At 63.3% G+C, this 20511-nt stretch overlaps 1 protein-coding gene across 1 annotated transcript; it reads left to right on the top strand.

Moving 5' to 3' along the window:
• The first annotated feature begins 2276 nt into the window (after positions 1–2276).
• Positions 2277–19516, top strand: CELF6 (CUGBP Elav-like family member 6). The gene is made up of 13 exons (XM_050903676.1): positions 2277–2538; positions 5959–6041; positions 12543–12591; positions 14094–14222; positions 14356–14435; positions 14909–15052; positions 15449–15593; positions 15690–15839; positions 16165–16227; positions 17110–17190; positions 17307–17450; positions 18980–19135; positions 19417–19516. Exons 1-12 carry the CDS (start codon positions 2277–2279, stop codon positions 19105–19107), a joined length of 1458 nt encoding a protein of 485 aa, XP_050759633.1. The 3' UTR covers positions 19108–19135; positions 19417–19516.
• Positions 19517–20511: the final 995 nt, after the last annotated feature.

The following is a 20511-nucleotide window of genomic DNA, read 5'->3' as shown; positions in this document are numbered from 1 at the left end:
GAAGGACACCCTCCTCCCAGAGAGGGTGCCCTGCTCCCAGAGAGGGTGCTCTGCTCCTGGGAAGGACACCCTGCTCCCAAGGAGGGTGCCCTGCTCCCCGGGCGCTGCTCTGTGTGTGCAGAGGGGCTCTTCACCATCCCATCCCAGCTCCTGGCCCTCACCCTGCCTGTCCGCCCGGCTTACCGGGCTCCCTTTCACCCAGGGCTGGGTGCGCGAGCCGGCAGGGCCTGGGGTGCTCCAGCGCCGGCGGGGCTGGCTTGGGGGGACCCCCCGGCCCAGCGCCTTCCACTAAAGCCCGGTATTTATGATCCGGGTTAAATATCATCCCGTGGTCCTGCTTCCCGGGAGCTCTGCACCGGCATCTCCCCAAAACCACCATCTTGGGGGCGGCTTGGCAACGTTTTCACCCTTGCAAAGACCGGGATCCCCGTCGGCAGGGAGGGAGCACCCCACTTTCCCCCGCCGCGGCCTCACCGCGCGGCCCGTTCCTTCCAGAACATCTATTTTGGTCGCGTAAAACTTGCCGGGGAGCAGAGGAGAACAGGCAGCGTGTGAATCACTCGGGGCCAACGGGTTTAAAAATAAACCCAAGCGGCGGTGAAGAACAGCCGCCGAGCCCCCGGATTTCGGCAGGATTACGCTCCGCGCCTCCAAAACCCACCCATGGGTGCCCACCCTGGGCGCCGTCCCTGCCCGCTGGGTTTTATTGGGACACACTTGCATATGTTTGCACATGCTTGCATGCACGTGCACATACTTGCAGCCGTGTGCACGTGCTTGCATGCATATGGGTGCTTGCAAGCACGTGCACCCCTGCACATGCTTGCACACACATGCATATGGGTGCTTGCAAGCACGTGCACCCATGCACATGCTTGCACACACATGCATATGGGCGCTTACAAACACATGCACTCATGCACATGCATGCACACGTGCATATGGGCCCTTGTAAACACATGCACTCATGCACATGCATGCACACACATGCACACTTGCACACACATGCAAATGCATACAAGCACACACACGCGCTCACACACCATTGCACAGGCTTGCAACACAGGCATGAAGTTGCGTGTGCCTGTGCACACTCTTGCATGTACTTGCACACATGTGCGCAGTCTTGCAACCATGTGCACACACTTGCAGCAAATGCACGTGCTTGCACACACACACACTTGCAGCAAATGCACGTGCTTGCACACACTCACACACACTTGCACATACTTGCACACACTTGCACACATGCTTGCACACACTTGAACATGCATGCACATGTGCACACTTGCACAAACATGCACATGCTTGCACAAGCTTGCGCACACACACGCACACGCTTGCAACATACGTGCACATGCTTGCACACTCTTGCACACGCACGCCCACGCTCACACACGCATGCACACACCTGCACATGCGTAGCAGCGCGCCGGGGAAGCCGGGCACCCCCAGCCCAGCTGCTGCTCTGGGAGTAATTAATTAACGACCGCGCCAGGTATTAAAGCCGTTCGCTCTAATTACAGCTTTTTCGGGGTGGCGCGGGGTGCAGGACGGAGGCGCTTCCCCCCAACCCCTCCCCCCCCATCTGGGGCAGCCCCAAGGGGGCAACCGGGGCGGCGGGGGGTCCATCGAGGTGAAAAAGTGCCCAAACTGTCCCTTTTTGAGCCTTTTCTGTGTATTTAAATCCCGCTGTAAGGTGGTGGCTGGTGGGGAAGAGCGGGGTGTTAACTCTGGAACCTACTGAGGGCGGCAGGGGTGAAGGCAGGAGGCTGCTCAGCCCCGTGGCCAGCCCTGCCTGGGGGTGACGGGGGGTGACAAGGGGTGACGAGGGGTGACGGGGGGGGGCGGGAGGTGACAGGAGGTGACGGGGGGGGCGGGGGGGACGGGGGGTGATGGAGGCCGGAGGATGCCGGGGAGGAAGGGGTTCGGGGTCAGCCCGGCAGGGGGCAGTAGTGGGCGGAGCCGGGGTACCCCGCGCCGCTGCCAGCCTCCCCTCCTGATTGGCCGCCTCTCCCTCATTATGCTAATACCTTGCGTCTCGCCGGGGCCAGCAGGCTGACGTCACCAGCCCGCTGGCGGCCGCGCGCGCGGGTGGGGAAGGGGAGGGGGGGGGGGGGGGGGGAGTGTTGCGAGCAGAGAGGCCCGGGCCGAGCCGAGCGGTTCCGAACGGTGCCGAGCGGTGCCGAGCGGCGCCGAGCGAGGCGGGGCGGGGCGGGGCGGGGCGGCGGGCGCCTCCCGCAGCGGCGGCGGCGGCGGCGGCGGCGGAGCGGGCCATGGCCGCGGCGGGCAGCGGCGTGGCGGCGGCGGCGGCGGCGGAGGCGGGGGCGGCGTTCAGCACCGCGAACAGCGGCCGGGTGAACGGGCTGAGCCGCCCGCCCGGCGCCATCGCCATGAAGGATCACGACGCCATCAAGCTCTTCGTGGGGCAGATCCCGCGTAACCTGGAGGAGAGCGACCTCAAGCCGCTCTTCGAGGAGTTCGGCCGCATCTACGAGCTCACCGTCCTCAAGGATCGCTTCACCGGCATGCACAAAGGTACGGGGGGCTCCGCGCCCGCTGGCGGGGCGCGACCAGGCGGGGCGTCCTGAGGTGGGACACCCTGGGGTGGGGGTACTCCTCAGGTGGGAGGCCCTGAGGTGGGACACCCAGGTATGGGGCGCCCCTGAGGTGAGGAACCCCTGAGGTAGGGCACCCCTGAGGTAGGGCACCCCTGAGGTGAAGGCACCCCTGAGGTGAGGTGCCCCTGAGGTAGGGCACCCTGAGGTGAAGGCACCCCTGAGGTGAGGAACCCCTGAGGTAGGGCACCCCTGAGGTGAAGGCACCCCTGAGGTGAGGTGCCCCTGAGGTAGGGCACCCTGAGGTGAAGGCACCCCTGAGGTGAGGAACCCCTGAGGTAGGGCACCCTGAGGTGGAGCACCTCACGATAGGGGTACCCCTCAGCTGGGACACTCTGAGGTGGGGCACCCAGGTATGGGGCACCCGTGAGCTGAGGTACCCCTGAGGTGGAGCACCCCGAGGTAGGGGTACCCCTCAGCTGGGACACCCTGAGATGGTTCACCCATGATCTGGAAGTACCCCTGAGGTGGGGCACCCTGGTATGGGGCACCTCTGAGGCGGGGGTACCCCTGAGGTGATGTACCCCTGAGATGAAGGTACCCCTGAGGTGGGACACCCTGCAGTGGGGCACCTCTGAGGTGGGGCACCCAAACATGGGGCACCCCTGCGTTGAGATACCCCTGAGGTGGAGGTACCCTTGATCCGGAGGTACCCATAAGGTGTGGTGCCCCAGTGTGGGGCACCCTTGAGGTAGGGATACCCCTGAGGTGAAGGTACACCTGAAGTGGGGCACCCTGGTACGGGGTACACTTGAGGTGGAGATACCCCAATATGGGGCACCTCAGTATGGGGCACCCCAATATGGGGCATCTGTGATGTGAAGGTACCCGTGAGGTGGAGGCACCCCGGTATCGGTCACCCTGGTATGGTCACTCCAGTATGGGGCACCCCTGAGGTGGGGGCACCCCTGGGGTCAAGGTACCCCTGAGGTGGGGACACCCCCATATGGGGCATCCTGGTATGCGGCCCCCCTAAGACTGGGGTACCCCTGAGGCAGAGGCACCCGTCTAAGGTGGAGGTACCCCTCGGATGGGAACACCTGCCTGAGGTGGGGGCACCCACCCGGGGTCAGGGTGCCTACATGGGGTTGGGAGCTGCCATCTGGCTTGGGGGCACCCCTGGGGTCAGAGCACCCCAGGGTTGGGAGCACCCCAATGGTGTTTAAGGCACCCGCCTGGGTTGGGGGCACCTGTCTGGCATCGGGGCACCCATGTGAGTTTCGGGCATCCCTGGAGTTGGAGCACCCCTGTGATGGAGGCACCCACCTGGGATACAGGCACCCACCGCGGATGGGGGCACCTACCTGCCTGGCCCCCTGCCTGCGCCGTGCCCTAGGTCTCTGTGACCCGGCAGGACCGGGGTTGCTGCCGGCCTGGCTGGCATCCCGGCCCGGGGTGCAGAGCACCCAGCACCCCAAGCAGTGGCGCGCCGAGGGGCTCACGTGTGCACCGACAAGGTCTTTACGGAACCCCCCACCCGTGAGCTGGGGGTCCGCGGCACCGGAGCAGGGTCAGGGCACCCTGGGTGTCACCCGGCCAGGATCTCACGCTCCTCCGCATGCTGTCGCCGAGCCCCTGTGCCACAGGCAGCACCCGCTTCGCTGGGACTTTCTGGGAAGCCGAAACTTGGCGCTTGCAGATGCCGCCACGACGGTGCCCTTCAGCCGTGGGGCAGCCGCCCGGACTCCATCGTTCTCGGCACTGCGGCCTCCGAAATGTCTCCAGGCGCCTCCGAAGCTGCTTGCGTGCCCCGAACAACGGGATTCGCGCCTTGCCGGCCCCCCCGGCGCTTCCTCCAGCGTGGGCTTCAACTGCTGCGGCCCAGACGCGCCATTTAATTGCGGACGCTTCTCTAATTTGAACGGCATTCTTCCTTCCAGCGAGTCTCCGAAGCGGGATTGCTCCCGCTCCAGCCCTCTGAACTTCTCCGGAATGCCCAGGCACCGTCCTCATTGTCACCTGCAGGGGAAAAGGGGAAAAAAAAAGGGGGAAAAAAGAGCGGAGAGGAGGAAGCCAACATGATTACGGATGATAAACACTGGAAATGGCACCGGGACTGACGCGAGCCGCTGCGCTGACCTCCCCTCTCCACCTGCAGTGGGATAATATTTAACCGGGGGAGATCTCTCCTTGGTCCCCGCGAGGGCAGGTGTCCCCAACACCCCAAGGCGGGCGAGGGACCCCATCCCTCGGTGTCCCCTCGCCCCGCTGCCGCGCTCCCTCTCCTCCCAGGCACGCTGATTGTACTTATTAAGAGTTATTAATACTTAATCAGCTGGCGGATTTAATTGTGCCAATATTAAAAATGCATCAATGTCAATTTTATTCATTAAATATTTACTTTGTTGAAGGGAAACTGTTTTGCTGCTGTTTTAATATCACTTTCAGACGTTTTTGGATGTGACCCCAGCAAACTGGGGGGGAGCCCTCGGGGAGGGAGCGGCACGGTGGCGGCATGGGGACCTGGGATGCTCCCGCGGGAACAGGAGAGACGGAGGGGAGAGGACCGGCCCCCGGCCCCCGGGGCTCGCTCGTTGCCGCCAGCTCCGGGCGAGCGAGCGGCTCGGCAGCGTGAGTCAGCGTGGGAAAACCTCACCCCAGGCGTATTCCCGATTCCCGAAGCGCCACGATGTTGGAGGAGCCGGAGCGCCTTTGCCACGCGAGTCTCATCCCGAGGAGGATGCTCTGGGCTGGGAGAAGCGTGGCGGCAAGCCGGGATGCGCGGCCTCGACGCCTGGAGATCTGCTTCCCGGAGGGCTTCGGCTGCGGCTTTCCCTGGAGCCTGGGGCCGGAGCGCCGCTGCCTGTGCACTGCCAGACTCGCTGCCTGCTCTTGCCTTGCTCCTTCCTTCATCCCGCTGCTCCGTCTCTTTTGTATCGAGATCTCCCACCCTGTTCCGGGGCTGAGCTCTGGCCCCGCTGGTGGTGGTGCCCACCTGGGTGGCAGGGTGCTGGATGTCAGAGTGCCAGGGTACCAGGATGCCAGGGTGCCGGAGTGCTGGGTGCCGGGGTGCTGGATGTCAGAGTGTCAGGGTGCTGGGTGCCAGGATGCCAGGGTGCCGGGGTGCTGGATGCCACAGGGTGCTGGGTGCCGGGGTGCTGGATGTCAGAGTGCCAGGGTGCTGGGTGCCAGGATGCCAGGCTACTGGGTGCCAGGGTGCTGGATGTCAGAGTGCCAGGGTGCTGGGCTGCTGGATGCCACAGTGCCGGGGTGCCGGGGTGCTGGGTGCCAGGGTGCTGGTTCCCCAGCGCCATATTAGCTGCGCCGCTGGCTCTCCGCATGCCTGGGGCTTTGCGGCGGTGCCGGGCCGGACGCTGACCCCATCTCCCCGTCTCCGCAGGCTGTGCCTTCCTCACCTACTGCGCCCGCGACTCGGCCCTGAAGGCGCAGAGCGCCCTGCACGAGCAGAAGACGCTGCCGGGGGTAAGTGACACCGGGGGGGGGTCAGGGTGAGCTGGGGTGGGGGACGGTGACACCTACCCGGGGCGCGGGCGCAGGAGCCGCTTCCAGCGGCCGCAAACCGAGGCATTGATTTTCCTGCCGCCCGCGTGCTGTTGCGCTTTCTGTGGGCTCCGACCTCCCGAGCTTAACAAAGTGAAAATAAATATTTAATTATTCGCCTAAATAAAAATCAATAGGGCCGCCGGTCGGCTGGGGAAAGCGCCGGGGCCCGTGACTATCAATCCCTGCCTCGGGTGCGCGGAGCTGACGGAGGGGGACGAGGTTCGCAGGGACGTGGCTTCCTGAGCTGCGCTCTCACTGGCCGTGCTGTGCATCAGTAGGTTTAAGAGTTAACAGCCCACTTTGGCAGCCTGAAGGAGGTGCGGGGTCAGGCCCTGCCTGCCGGGCACGGGCTTGCCTGTGTCCCCGTCTCATCGCACACCCCCATGTGTGTACACACGCGTGTGTGAGGTGTATGGCTGCTGGAGCTGCTCACGTCTCACCCTGCACGCCGGCACGGGGCGAGCACAGGGGTGCGCACGTGAGCACGTGCTTTGCATGTGGGCGTGCGGGCACGCGCCCCTGCGTGGGCACACGTCTGTGCGCTCTCCTCTGTGCGTGTGTGCACACAGCGGTGCGTGGGCGTGCATCTGCCGGGGCGCACAGCCGCATCTGGGCAGGCGTCTGTGTGTGCACACCCCTGTGCTTGTGCTCACACCCCTGTGCCTGTGCACACCCCTGTGCTTGTGCTCACACCTCCGTGTGCTCACTGTCTGTGCCTGTGTACAGCCCTCTATGCTTGTGCACACCCCCCTGTGCTTGTGCACACCCTTCTGTGCTTGTGCTCCCACCCCTGTGTGCCTGTGCACGCACCCCTGTGCACACCCCTCTATGCTTGTGCACACCCCTGTAGCTGTTCACACCCCTCTTTGCTTGTGTTTACACCCCTGTGTGCCTGTGCGCGCACCCCTGTGCACACCCCTCTATGCTTGTGCACACCCCCTGTAGCTGTTCACACCCCTCTTTGCTTGTGTTTACACCCCTGTGTGCCTGTGCACGCACCCCGTGTGCTTGTACACACCCCCCCGTGCTCGTGCACACTCTGTGCTTCTGCACACCCGTGTGTGCTCACACTCACAGCCCTGTGCCTGTGCACACCCCTCTAGGCTTGTGCACACCCGTGTGTGCTTGTATACGCACCCCTCTCTGTCTGTGCACACCCGTCTGTGCTCGTGCACATCCTCCTGTAGCTGTGCACACCCCTGTGTGCTTGTGCACACCCCTCCGTGCTTGTGCACACCCCCCGTGCCTCTGCTCACCCCCGCGCTCCGCGCCCCCCGGGTCCCCCCACCCCGGCCAGGCCCCGCCCCCGGCGCGGCGCGGGGGCGTGTCTAGGCGGTGGAGGGGGCGTGTCCCCACCGCAGCCCCTCCCCTCGGCTCGGCCCGGCCCGGCTCGGCCCGGCTCGGCGGGGCTGCGGCCGCCCCTCCCCCCGCCCCGCCTCCCGCGCACCGCTTGCGCGAGCCGAGCCGAGCCGAATCGGGCCGGACCGAGCCGAGCCGCCTCGGGTGTAGCCGGGTCGGGCCGGCCCGAACCGAAGCGAGCCGAGCCGAGCCGGGCCGGGCCGGGCCGGGCCGGGCCATGCAGCTGCCGCAGGTGCCGGCGCCCGGGCCGCGGCCGCCCGTGCTGTGGGTGCCCGCCGGGTCCAAGATCCTCTGCATCGAGGTAGGGCCCCGCCTTTGTCTGCCGCCGGCTCGGCTCGGCTCGGCTCGGCTCGGCTCGGCCCGGAGCCTCTGCGTGCGCTGGGGCATCGGCACCCGCGGGGTGGGGGTGCCTCGGAGTGGGGGATGCTTGCACCCGGGGAGGGGGGGTCTGCACCTGGGGGGGTATTTGCCCGCAGGGATGGGGGGGGTGATGGTGAGGGGGGTGTTTCTGCTCCCAGGGGTGGAGGGGGGTGTTGGCAGGGGGGTGTCGGTCAGCAGGGTGTATCTGCACTCAGAGATGGGGTGTGTGCATGCCTGGGTTGGTGAGCAGGGTGTATCTGCACCCAGAGATGGGGATGGAGGGGTGTTGGTGAGCAGGGTGTAGCTGCACCCAGGGATGAGGATGGAGGGGTGTTGGTGAGCTGGGTGTAGCTGCACCCAGAGATGGGGATGGAAGGGTGTTGGTGAGCGGGGTGTACCTGCACCCAGGGATGAGGATGGAGGGGTGTTGGTGAGGAGGGTGTAGCTGCACACAGGATGGGGTGTGTGGATGTCTGTGTTGGTGAGGAGGGTGCATCTGCACCCACGGATGGGGGGTGTGAGTGTGGGTGTTGGTGAGGAGGGTGTATCTGCGCCCAGGGATGGGGTGCATGTGTTGGCAGGGTGGTTGTTGGTGATGAGGGTGTATTTGCACGCAGGGATGGGGGTTGTGAGTGTGTGCGTGTTGATGAGGAGGGTGTATCTGCATCCAGGGATGGGGAGGGTGTTGGCAGGGGGGTGTTGGTGAAGGAGGTGTATCTGCACACAGGGATGCTGTGTGTGAGTGTTGGTGAGGAGGGTGTATCTGCACGCAGGAATGGTGTGCGGTGGGGGTGTCGGTGAGCAGGGTGTATTTGCAGGCAGGGATGGAGTGTGTGCATGCCTGTGTCGGTGAAGAGGGTGTATCTGCACCCAGGGATGGGTTTGTGTGTTTGTGTGTTGGCTGAAGTGTGCATTTTTCCACCCTGGGTTTGTGTGTGTGTGTTGGTGTTGTGTGTGTGGTTGCAGGTGTGCAAGGGGATATGCTGGGGGGGGGTGTTGCACCCACAGATGGTGCAGGGGTGCGTGTGTGCGTTGGCGGGGGTACAGTTTTGCCCCTGGGGTGTGCACAAGTGGGTGTCGGTGGGGAGCGGTTGCACCCAGGGATGGTAGGTGTGCAAGCATGTCGGTGGCTCTGTGTGCGTGTAAGCAGGTGCTAAGGGTGTTTTTGCACCCAGCGATTGTGCGTGTGGTGATGGGGTGTGCGTGTGTGTGGGCCTGGGGGGTGGCGGTGGTGGGTGTGTAAGTGTGCGCACGTGTGCGTGTGCGCACACTGGGTGTGAGCAGGGAGCAGGGAGTGCCTGTGTGCATACGGGTGTTGCATGGGCTCTCACATTGTGGGTGCCCGGTGGGGGAGCTGGCTGGGTGTGCGCAGGACTCAGGTGTGTGGGTGGTGGTGGGGATGGGGAGTGGGTGCTGCTGGGGAGAGCTGTGGCCATCCAGGGGGGGTGTCCAGCACTGGGTGTCCGTGTGTCCACAGAGGGCTGCCGGGGGTCCCACTGTGGGTCCCGCTGCCGCAGTGGGGAAACTGAGGCAAGGGGCGTTGTGCCCCTGCCTGGCACGGATGGTGGTGCCGGCTGTGCACCCTGGGGTGTGTGCCCGTGGTTGTGCAGGATCCACAGCTGCGGGGAGGGTGCTGTGGGTGTTGTGTGGGTGTGCGGCTGCGGGTGGGTGGGTGCTCATGAGGACTCTGGGCTCGGGGTGTGCGGGTGTAGGGTATCGTGTGCGGGTGCACACGGGGCTGGGTTGGGGTGGGTGTGTGGCTGCACGTGGGTGTGCAGTCATGCTAGGACGGATGTACAGTTGTGCGTGGGGCGGTGGGGGTGCAAGCGTGCGGCTGTGTAGGTGTACGGTTGTGCAGGGCGGGTGCTGAGGCGAGCGTGCAGCTGTGGGTGGGTGGATGTGCATGGAGGGTGCTGTGTGTGGGTCTGCGGTTGTGCTCAGAGGTGTGCGGGCACGGGAGCGCGGCTGTAGGGAATGCGTGGTTGTGCGTGGGGGTGTACTAGGATGGTTGTGCGCCTGTGCAGGGTCGTGCGGTTGGTGTGACTGTCCCCAGGCCGGCTGTGTCCCCTCACTGTGAGTTCACCCCCAGGGCTCTGGCAGGGTGTTCCCATGATGGCAGGGTGTTCCCATGATGGGTGGCTACCTCCACCGGGTGTTGGCTACCTGGGGGCCCCCGGGGTGATGCGGGCACTAGGCTCCTGCGGGTGCCTGCTGCTCCAGTGTCACCCGGTGCCTCCGTCTTGGCTCATTTGGATGCACGGTGGCCTTCTGGATCCTCCGGCTGTTGGGTGCGAGGAGGAGGAGGAGGGTGACACCGAGGAAGGAGCGAGGGCCAGAAGTGACCCTGTTCCACGAGGCAGGTCCCGCTGCAGGGATTCACCATGGGCTGGCTCTCCCTGGTGCCCAGGCTATTGGGGGGCTCCAAATTTGGGTGGGTGACAGTGCCCAAGGGGTCAGGTGGTGATTTAGCAACCAGTGGTGACGCCCTCGGGCTGTAGCACACCGGTGGTTTGGCCATGGGGTGCTGTAGCCGGGGCTCTGTGGCGCACCCACGGGTGACAGGACTGGTGGGTGCTGGGACACCCCAGACAGGGTCTCCTGTGACACTGGATGCGTCAGTGTGTCCTTGGGGTGTGCGAAGATGGGTGGGGGGACATGGGTGGGAGTTGGGGGATGGGTGGGTGGATATGTGGGTGCTATGAGGGTGGAGGGATGGGTGCTATGGGGGTGGAAAGGTGGGTGGTAGGGAGATGGGGGATGGATGGGCTGGTATAAGGATGCTAGGGGGATGGGTCGGGGCTGGGGGGTAGATGGATGGGTGCTGTGGGGATGGATGGGTGAATTGATGGGTGAATCTTAGGTGGAGATGGGTGGATGGGTGGTTGTGTGGGTGTCAGAGGTGGGTGAATGGACAGATGGGTGTCAGGAGTGGGGGGAGATGGCTGGGCACTTGTTTGGGTGTCGGAGGATGGATGGAGGGCTGTGGGGCAGCGGTGGGTGGCTGGGTGACTGTGTGGGCACAGGGGCATGGTGCAGGGGTGCTGTGAGGACAGACAGGCAAGTGGGCGCCGGACAACCGGGCACAGGGGTTGGTCTGGGTGCCCAAGCCGTCCACCTGTGCCGTGGGAGCCGGTGCAGGGGGGCACCGAGCACCCCGGGGTGGGCACGGGGCGATGCCAGGGGTGCCAAAACCCCTTTTCAGGGGTGTCCACAGGCCAGGGCGGTTTCTCCCCAGCGCGGTGCGGCAGCCCTGGGGTAGGTTAGCTGGTCCCTGAGGCCTGACATTTATAAACATCAGCCGCTCCCAGAGAATCAATACAGTTTAATAACCGGCGAGCGGAGACGGGAGACACATCAAAATGACACTCTGCGGCTCCGTAAATGTTATTCTAAATCATACTCGCTGGGTTTATTACATTAAGCATACAGCAGTGGGCACGGGAAATTTATTCCATCAAAGGCCATCGCGCTGGTAAATGGGACTGGCGGGTGGGTGGAGGGGGGGCAGCCCCCCCAAAAAATGGGGTTCCCTCCTCCTGGACATGGCAGGGATATGGGGGACGAGGGGGATGTTGGTCCCACGGGTCTCTGTGCTGTCACAGCCTCTGGGGTTTGGGGTGAGCTGGGGTAGGTGGATGTTTGGGGGACGGGTGACACGATGGGTGATGTGAGGGCAGCCGTGTGGCCCCGTGTCCCTCGGTGCCACTCCACGGCTCCTGGGGTCCTGCTCCCCTCCCTGAAGCATCCCTGGCTCTGCGCTGACATTTCTCCCTGCGTTTCCCTGGAGACGAGGCGGTTGCTGTGGAAACCTCCCTCCTCTTCTTCCTTAACCATCCTCTTCCTCACCCTGGGGCCGGGGGGGGAGGGGGGGGGGGGCGGGGAGCTGGTGCTGCCCCACCCAGCCCCTAAATTTGGGGACCCCCTCCAGGGGTGCGCAGGGGGAGCCCGGGGGTAGGGGTACACACCCGCGTGGGTGCGACAGCAGCCCGCTTGTGCGCGGCTGTCCCTGCGTGTGCTCGAGTCGCGTACGTGTGCGCACACACCCGCCCTGTCATGCGTGACATCCTGCCGTTGCCGTGACGACCCCATCGAGCACATGGCTCGGGCTCTGCAGCATCGCGGGGGAAGCATGCTTGTTGCCGTGGAAACGGCCGTAATTGTAGCATTTTTCGGCTAAAAGAGGGGAAAAAGGAGGGGGAGAGAGGAGGAGAAATGGCTCTGTGGGGCAGCGGGCCAGGGACGTGTGCACCATCCCGGCGTGTCCCACTGCACACGCATGTCACGCTTGTGGGTACACGCGGCGGCGACGCACGAGAGGAGGCCGAAATTGGGTGAGAATTGGGAAAAGGAGAGCGGTGGCGGTGCTGCCGGAGGGGCTGGGGCCGGCCGGGCGCTGCTGCCGCCTCTGCAGTCCTTTGCAGTCGAGGAAAGCGGGCAGGCGGCCAAGGCTGGCACCGGCAGCCCGGCGGGCGCCTGCGGCACCGGGTACCCGTCCCCAGGGCCGTAGCATCGCCCTCCGCCCGCGGCATCCCTGGTTCAACGTGGCCACGAGCCTCGGCTCTGTCCTTGCAGGTCCCTCCCCTGCTCCCTGCCCCGGCCCCGTGCGCCAGGCTGGGGCCAAATCCTGCCGTTCCCTGTGGAAAGGGTTCAGGGGGGGCATGGCACTGCCACTGACCGCCCGCTCCCGCTTGTGTGTTGCAGATGAACCGCCCCATCCAGGTGAAGCCGGCCGACAGCGAGGGCCGAGGAGGTAGGTACCCCCTTCTCCGGCTGCCCTGCATGGGCAGGGGGGCGCAGGGCCACCCGGGGGGTGATGGGGGACGCGGTGGCATCGCGGGGGCTGCTGCGGGGAGGTTTGTTTGCAGAGAAACCCGCGAAAGGAGCTGCCTTTGCCGGTGGCATCCAAACCCGAGCGCAGAACAAATGCGATCTCGGCTCTCCCTGCCTGGCCAGCTGGGGAGAACGTCCTGACGTCACGCTGAGAACGTCCTGATGTCATACCGTGAGCCTCCTGACGTCATACCGGGCAGAGCGCCAGCCAGCCGCTCTCTGACAGCCCCTTCGTCTATCAAACAACCTAATTACCTGCCTGAAGCTGCCTGGGGGGATGCTGGCAGAGTCGGGGTGCAGGAGTTAGCTGCAAATGGCCAGAGCCCCTCTCGAACAGAAACTGCCACCCCCCTCCAAATTCTTTGCGGGCATTTGCAGCTCCAGGCTGAGTCGATAATTTGGGCAAAATTGCAGGAATTGGATCAAAACCCCCCGCCGTTCCTGGTGCCGCGAGCAAGCGTTGGGCGCGTAGGCACGCTCGGACACGTGGGATGCTCGCGTGGGGCCGCCTGCCCTCGGCGGGATGGCCGGGGTAGATATCCCCCTATTCAAAACACGTTATTAAACACGCCGCAAGCTGGTCCCGGCACGTCCCAGAAGGACCCGGCAAATAAATTACCCACTTACCGAGCGTAATTAGTGAAGGATTAAAAATCGATGGGCGAGCTCGGGCGCCCAGCTCCGGTCCCCTCACCCAGGAGGCGATGCTCGGCCGCTGAGCCTGCTCCCCCAGCCTCCTTCACCAGGAGATGGTTTATGTTTAACTAGACAACACACAAGCCCTATTCCCTTAACTAATTTTCCCGGTACCTTAACGGACCGAGCATTAATCGTCTCCTGCCATTATTTATTTATTTCCCCGGCAACGCTCTTGACAGGGCACCTTATTTTCTTTGTCAAATGCCATTAGCGCGCAGCGGGAGCGCGCGGCTGCGCAAGACAGATGCTAGTAATAATAATGAAATTCTCATTATTTACTCTCCCTTCTCTCGTGTTTGGGTTATTTATGTCCCCTGGGCACGGCCGGAGGCTGCGGGTTATTCTGCGAGTCAATCATACGAAGGCAATCGCCGCTGTTTTGCCGGCTCTCTTTGTTTCCCAGCCGCATCCTGCATCAGTGCCGGGGGAGCCGGCTTCTCCATCCCGGGGAAAAGCCCCAGCTCTGGTCCCTGAAGCAGGAGCCGGCTCTTCCTGGCTTCACACCTCAGCAATTTCCCTGCAGGAGAGGTTTTCCCACCCCGAGCATTTTGTAGGATGGAGGTGATAAACCCTGTGTCTTCGCCGCCAGACCGGCATCGCTCCGTCCCCAGGCTCCGGTGTTACCCGGCTCTTTCCCCTCCGCGCGCCATTTGCAAACCGGGGATGAGGGGACAGGACGGTGAGTGACATCCCGCTCTCCGACGGGCTTGGTTTTGTTTTTAGAAGACAGGAAGCTCTTTGTGGGCATGCTGGGGAAGCAGCAGAGCGAGGACGACGTCCGGCGCCTCTTTGAGCCCTTCGGCCAGATCGAGGAGTGCACCATCCTCCGAGGGCCCGACGGAGCTAGCAAAGGTGGGCTTTGGGGAGCCGGGTAAGCACCCTGTGGGCTGCCGGGACCCACGGAGGGTGGGAGCCACCGGCCGGGCAGCACTGGCTCCTGCAGCGACCGAATCCAACCTCTCCCGTGTCCCCTCTCTGCCCTTAGGTTGTGCCTTTGTGAAATACGGCAGCCACGCCGAGGCGCAGGCTGCCATCAACAGTCTGCACGGCAGCCAAACCATGCCGGTAAGTGCCAGGCTCTCGCCCTGCCCTGTTCGACCCCATGGTGCCTGCGTAATCCAATCACCAGCTAATTTGATCTCACTGTCTCACTGGATCAAAATCCTACAGACTGGCAATTTGTTGGCCGGATCACCCCGAGGTTCATCCTTGCCTGGGCGCTGAGCCCTGGGGGTGGGCGTGCAGGGCTAATTCCCTCCATGCCGGAGAAAGGGGCTGTTTAATTAACGCCGAAGGTCAAAATTGTGAACGAGGCGGGGAAAAAGGAAACAGAGGTCAGGGAGCTGCCGCCGGGGAGAAAAAACAGCTATAATTAAACCTCGCATCGATCGCTGGTTGCTGCTGCCAAGTCGGGCAGCATCCCCGGGGCCGAGGATGCTGCGGCCGCTGTGAGCCAGCGGGTCCCTCCCCGGAGCGGGGAGACATTTCAGGGGCATTGCCGGGGTCCCGCTGTCAGCCCGATCTTCTCCCCGTCTCAGGGCGCCTCGTCCAGCCTGGTGGTGAAGTTTGCGGACACGGATAAGGAGAGGACCCTGCGGCGGATGCATCAGATGGCGGGGCAGCTGGGCATCTTCAACCCCATGACCATCCAGTTCGGCGCCTACGGGGCCTATACGCAAGCGGTAGGAGCTGGCGCCGGCCGGGACCTGGGGGTTTTTGGGGAGCCCCGCGGGTGCGGGGGGGCTGGTTTTGCCCGTGAAAGCCTGCGTGGGATTGTACCAGTGCCAGCGGGTGCAGATGCCCGTCAGGGTTGGTGTATCCCCATTTAGGGGCACAACAGAGGGCTTCACCCCCCCAGGTGAGGGTGGCGTGGCCGTAGGGCGCAGCAGTCCCATACATCACCTTTTTTAGCGTCACCTAGACCTCCTCCCGTCCCCAGGTCTGGCAGCGGGTGGCACTTATCCCTCCGAGCCCCCGTGCGCGGGTGCGAAGGGGGGATGCTGATTTATCCTCCCCTGCTCCCCCCTTCTCTCTGCCTCTCGCTCGCTTTCCCCTTTTCCTCCCTTTCTTTCCTTAAGATCATGCAGCAGCAGGCGGCCCTGATGGCGGCCGCGCAGGGGACCTGCCTGAACCCCATGGCCGCCATCGCCGCCGCCCAGATGCAGCAAATGGCCGCCTTCAACGTCAGTGGGCTGGTGGCCGCCCCCCTCACCCCCTCTTCAGGTACGACGCCCCCCCCCTCCCCCTTCCATTTGCCCCCCCCATCCTGCTCAGCATCCTCAGAGGGGGGCTGCCGGCGCTGACGCCCCCCTCCCGCAGGTACGAGCACCCCACCTGGCATCAGCACGGCGCCCGTGCCCAGCATCGCCACGCCGATCGGGGTGAACGGCTTCAGCCCGCTGCCGCCGCAGACCAACGGGCAGCCCGCCTCGGAGACCATCTACACCAACGGCATCCACCCCTACCCAGGTAATCCTCCTCGCGGGGGGCTCCGCCACGCTCCCCCGGGGCTGGGGACGCGTGCTCAGCTCACGCGGCAGGCTCCGGGGTTGCTCCCCACCCCAGGAACACGCTGGATGAACCAGCCGGGCACTGATCCCCACCGAAATCCCTCCTCCTGTGGCATCGCTGCCTTTGCGAGCGGGGCGATGCTCTCGGCTCCTACGAAACAGCGGGGAGCAGCTCTGCCCCTCCGCGGCGGTGCTCGGCCGAGAGCCCTCTCCCGTGGGAGCTGCTCGTCCCCACGTTTCTCTTGCTTATTCTCTCTTCCTTCTCCCTTCTTTTCTCTTCCCAGCTCAAAGCCCCACGGTGGCAGATCCCCTCCAGCAAGCCTACGCAGGCATGCAGCACTATGCAGGTCTCAAAACTTTGCTTTGCACTTCTTCCCTCTCTCCCCTCTTTGCTCCTCACCCTTATTTTTGGGGGGTGAACGTCACCTTGGGGTTAAACCACAGGATTGGGGCAGCGTGCTTGGGCACGGATTAATGTGGTGAGCATGGGGTGCCATACCCCGGCAGGAGCTCCGGGGCAGCAGTGGGGGTGACGCTGATGCAGAGCACCATCCCCTCGTCCCCTGCAACACTCCCAGCATGGCCCTCCGTGCAAATTTTGGATGGAGGAAAGTGAGTTTTGATGCCCACGGGGCTGAGATAACTCCGTGGAGGAAAGCTGGCAGCGGTACCTAGGAGAGGGAGCGAGGTTTGGGCCGTGATGGAGAGCCGGCTCCGTGCCGGATCCTGCCGACACATCAGCCTGCTGGTAGAGACGGCCATGGAGGCACCGAGACGTCAAAAATCCTCGGATGTTTGTCACGTGGCCGAATCTGATGGCCAAGGAGATGGGCCGCAGAGAGAAGGGAGTCAAAGCATCCTGTGGAAGTACGTCAAGCCCGGCAGTCATTTAATTAGGAGCACTAACGACGATTTTCAGATTTTCAACAGAAAATCAAGTTTTGGACCCCGAATTGTTGGGTTTTTTTCAACCAAAAGTGCCGGCTTTCCTCAACCTTGAGGCCACATTACTGCTGCCACCAACGTCCCTCCTGGGAGAGCTGTTCCAGCATCCCTGGTGTGCCGGGAGGCCGGGGCTGTGCCGGCAGGGGTGGGCAGGGCAGAGCCAGCGGCCCCGGGGCAGGAGAGGCACCTCCATCGAGGGTGGCAGCGGGGGACATCCCTGTCCCCAGCCCTTCCCGGGGCTGGGGCGGGCACCGGGGTCTCAGCTCCGCGTTTCTCTCTTCCAGCAGCGTATCCCACCGCCTACGCACCCATCAGCCAAGCCTTTCCCCAGCAAGCGCCCATCATCCCGCAGCAGCAGCGAGAAGGTGAGGGGTTGTGGGGGGCACCCCGCCGCGGGGCCGGTGGCTCCTCGCTCCCACCCCCCCGGGGTGACCCCCCCGCCTCGCAGCTGACGTGCGGCTGTCCTTTGTGTGTCACCCAGGTCCCGAAGGCTGTAACCTGTTTATTTATCACCTGCCCCAGGAGTTCGGGGACGCGGAGCTCACGCAGATGTTCTTGCCTTTCGGCAATGTCATCTCTGCCAAAGTCTTTGTGGACCGTGCCACCAACCAGAGTAAATGCTTTGGTAAGTCCTGGTGTGCGGCTCTCCCCGATGTCCCAGCTCGGAGGCCCGGCTCTCCCCAGTCCCCAGCTCGGGGGTCCGGCTCTCCTCAACATCCCAGCTCTCCCCAGTCCCCAGCTGAGGGGTCCAGCTCTCCTTGGTCTCCAGCTTGGAGGTCCAGCGCTCCCCAACATTCCAGCTTAGAGGTCCAGCTCTCCCCGATGTCCCAGCTCAGGGGTCTGGCTCTCCCCAACATCTCATCTTGGGGGTCTGGGTCTCACCAGCATCTCATTTCGGGGGTCTGGTTCTCCCCAACATCTGCAGCTCAGGGGTCTGGCTCTCCCCAGCATCTCATCTTGGGGGTCCGGCTCTCCCCAACATCTCCAGCTCAGAGATCCAGCTCTCCCCAACATCCGCAGCTCAGGGGTCTGGCTCTCCCCAGCATGTCATCTCGGGGGTCTGGCTCTCCCCAGCATCTCATCTTGGGGGTCCGGCTCTCCCCAACATCTCCAGCTGAGAGGTCCAGCTCTCCCCAACATCTCCAGCTCGGGGGTCCAGCTCTCCCCAACATCCCAGCTTGGGGGTCCAGCTCTCCCCAATGTCCCCAGCTCAGGGGTCCAGCTCTCCCCGACGTCCCAGTCCAGGGGTCCGGCTCTCCTTGACGCCCCAGTTCAGGGGTCCGGCTCTCCTTGACGTCCCAGTTCAGGGGTCCGGCCCAGGCAGCACCGACAGGTGACCAAAGCCGCACGGTGGCTGGAGCAACACAGCTGTCCGTCCCGGGGCCAAAGGGCATTTTTTTGTCCCGCACCGTGCCAGGACAGAAGGACGTACCCTCCTGCTGTCCCCTCTTACGCTGTCCCCCGTGTCCTCAGCCCAGTGCACCTGCCCGCGTGCCTGCCGGGGGGGCTGGTCACCGCTTGCCACTGCCGTGTCCGCTCCGCTCATGCGGCTGAGTGCCACCGCTGCCACCAGCATGCTCTGGCCTGCAGACCTGTCACCACAGTGTCCCTGTAGCCCGTGTCACCTCGGTGGCATGTCACCTTGGTGTCCCCATAGACCCTGTCACCCCAGTGTCTTTGGAAGCCCTGTCACCTCGGTGTCTCTGCAGGCCCTGTCACCCAGGTGTCCCATGAGCCCACACATCCCATCCTGGTGTCCCCACAGACCTGCCCACCTTGGTGTCCCTGCGGTCCCATCGCTTTGATAGACCCTGTCACCCCAGTGACTCCGCAAATCCCATCACCTTAGTGTCCCTGCAGACCACTCCAGTGTCCTTGTGGACCCTCTTATGCTGGTGTCCCCACAGACCCTGTCACCTCGATGTCCCTGCAGACCTTGGTGTCCCCAAAGGTGCCATCAGCCCATCACCCAATCCCCTGCAATCTGGGGCTGCGCTGTTACCCCACGATCCCCCTCTCCCAGCGCCCCCCAGCCTGGGGCTCCGCCTGAGGCTGCCCGCAGGAGCATCCCACGGGATTTCAACGCCTCGGTTGAAGTAAAGCGGCAACCTGTGACGTTTACGGCGACAAACTCCTCTGTCACCTCGCCCCCAGGTTTCGTCAGTTTTGACAATCCGACGAGCGCTCAGGCAGCCATTCAGGCCATGAACGGCTTCCAGATCGGCATGAAGAGGCTAAAAGTCCAGCTAAAGCGGCCGAAAGATGCCAACAGACCCTACTGACCCCTGCTCACCCTGGCCCTGCGGAGAGGTAAGGGGACATGGGGGGACACGGGGGGGGGGCCTGGCCCTGCTGCACCCCCCTGCGACGCCCCGGGGGACCTGGCGGTGGGGCTGGGCTCACCTAAAGCGTCGCAGGTGCCGCGTTTTCTCCCAAAATGTCCTCAAGCGTGTGCGGGGGTCTCTGCGCCCGGGACCGTCTGGGTGTGTGTTTCGGATCGGGATTTGGGTCCCTCTCTCCGTCCCTCTCCCTGTCCTTCCTCCCCTCCGTCCCCCAGGGCACGGGCTAACGCCCCCTTCGCTCTTTTGCAGGTCGGGCGTCCCGCGGTGTCTGACGACTTTCCCCTTCCCCAAGTGCAGTATCCAAACCCGTAACTCTCTTTCTTTGCAACACATCCCGGAGGAGGAAGAAGAGGAGGAGGAAGAGGAGGAGGTGATGGAGAAAACGGCGAAGAAGAGAGAGCCATTCTGGTCGTAGCTTTTCGTTTCTCTTTTGATTTTTTTTTTTTTTTCCCCAAACCGGTCTTGTTTGTTATTTAACGGGAACAAGAGAGCGAGGAAGACAAGGAAGGAGGAGAGCGATGCGACACCGGGGCTGAGACTCGCCGCCGGCCGCTCGCCGGGACTCACCGAATCCTTCACCGGGAGAAAGGACGACGGCCCCGGGCAGCCGGGATACGATCTACCTTTGTTTTGTTTCTTTTTTTAAAGCACTCATTTGCTGCTACCGATTTCCCAGGAGAAACGAGGAAAAGAGGCTCCAAATGGATTCTTAAACCAAAGCCGGTGGGACGGGACCAGCCTCGGGCGCTTCACCTGGAGGATGCTTGTTTGGAAAAAAGGAAAACGGCAAGATTTTCTTTTTCCCCACGTCGGGGGAAAAAAAAAAAACAAAAAGGATCAAAGGGTGTTGGACTTATAGAAGATATATATAAATAAGTGTATATATATATATATCCCATGGAGCAGGGCGGCGGGACACGCGCTTCCCCCTGCTTGTCACTGGCACAGGGACATAGGATTACTTGTTTCAGAGTCATATCATTCCTTAGAGTTTAGGGACCAAAGGACTATTGCTTTTTTAAAATATATCTATAAATAAATTAATTTAAAAAAAAAAAAACCAAAACACACAAAAAAACAAAAAACAGGAAAGAAGAAGAAGAAAAAAAAAAAAAACAAAACCAGAAATTAAGAAGGGTTGAGAGAAACCTCGGGCCTTAAGAGCTGCGAGCGTTTCCTAGAGGGCTCGGTTTCGGGGGGCCGATTCGCGGGGCTCAAGGGCTCGGTTTTGGGGGGCCGATTCACGGCCGGGGATGGGGGGATGCGGGGGGGGGGGTGGGGTGGGGGGGGGGGGGTTTGGGGGGGGCTGCGGTGGCTCCCCCAGCCCGTGGCCCAGGCGGGAGC

This window comes from Gymnogyps californianus, chromosome 11 (assembly GCF_018139145.2).
Source record: "Gymnogyps californianus isolate 813 chromosome 11, ASM1813914v2, whole genome shotgun sequence".
Taxonomy (NCBI): Eukaryota; Metazoa; Chordata; class Aves; order Accipitriformes; family Cathartidae; genus Gymnogyps; species Gymnogyps californianus.
The sequence above is the reverse complement of the archived record's forward strand: the minus strand, read 5'-3'. Positions and strand labels throughout refer to the sequence as shown.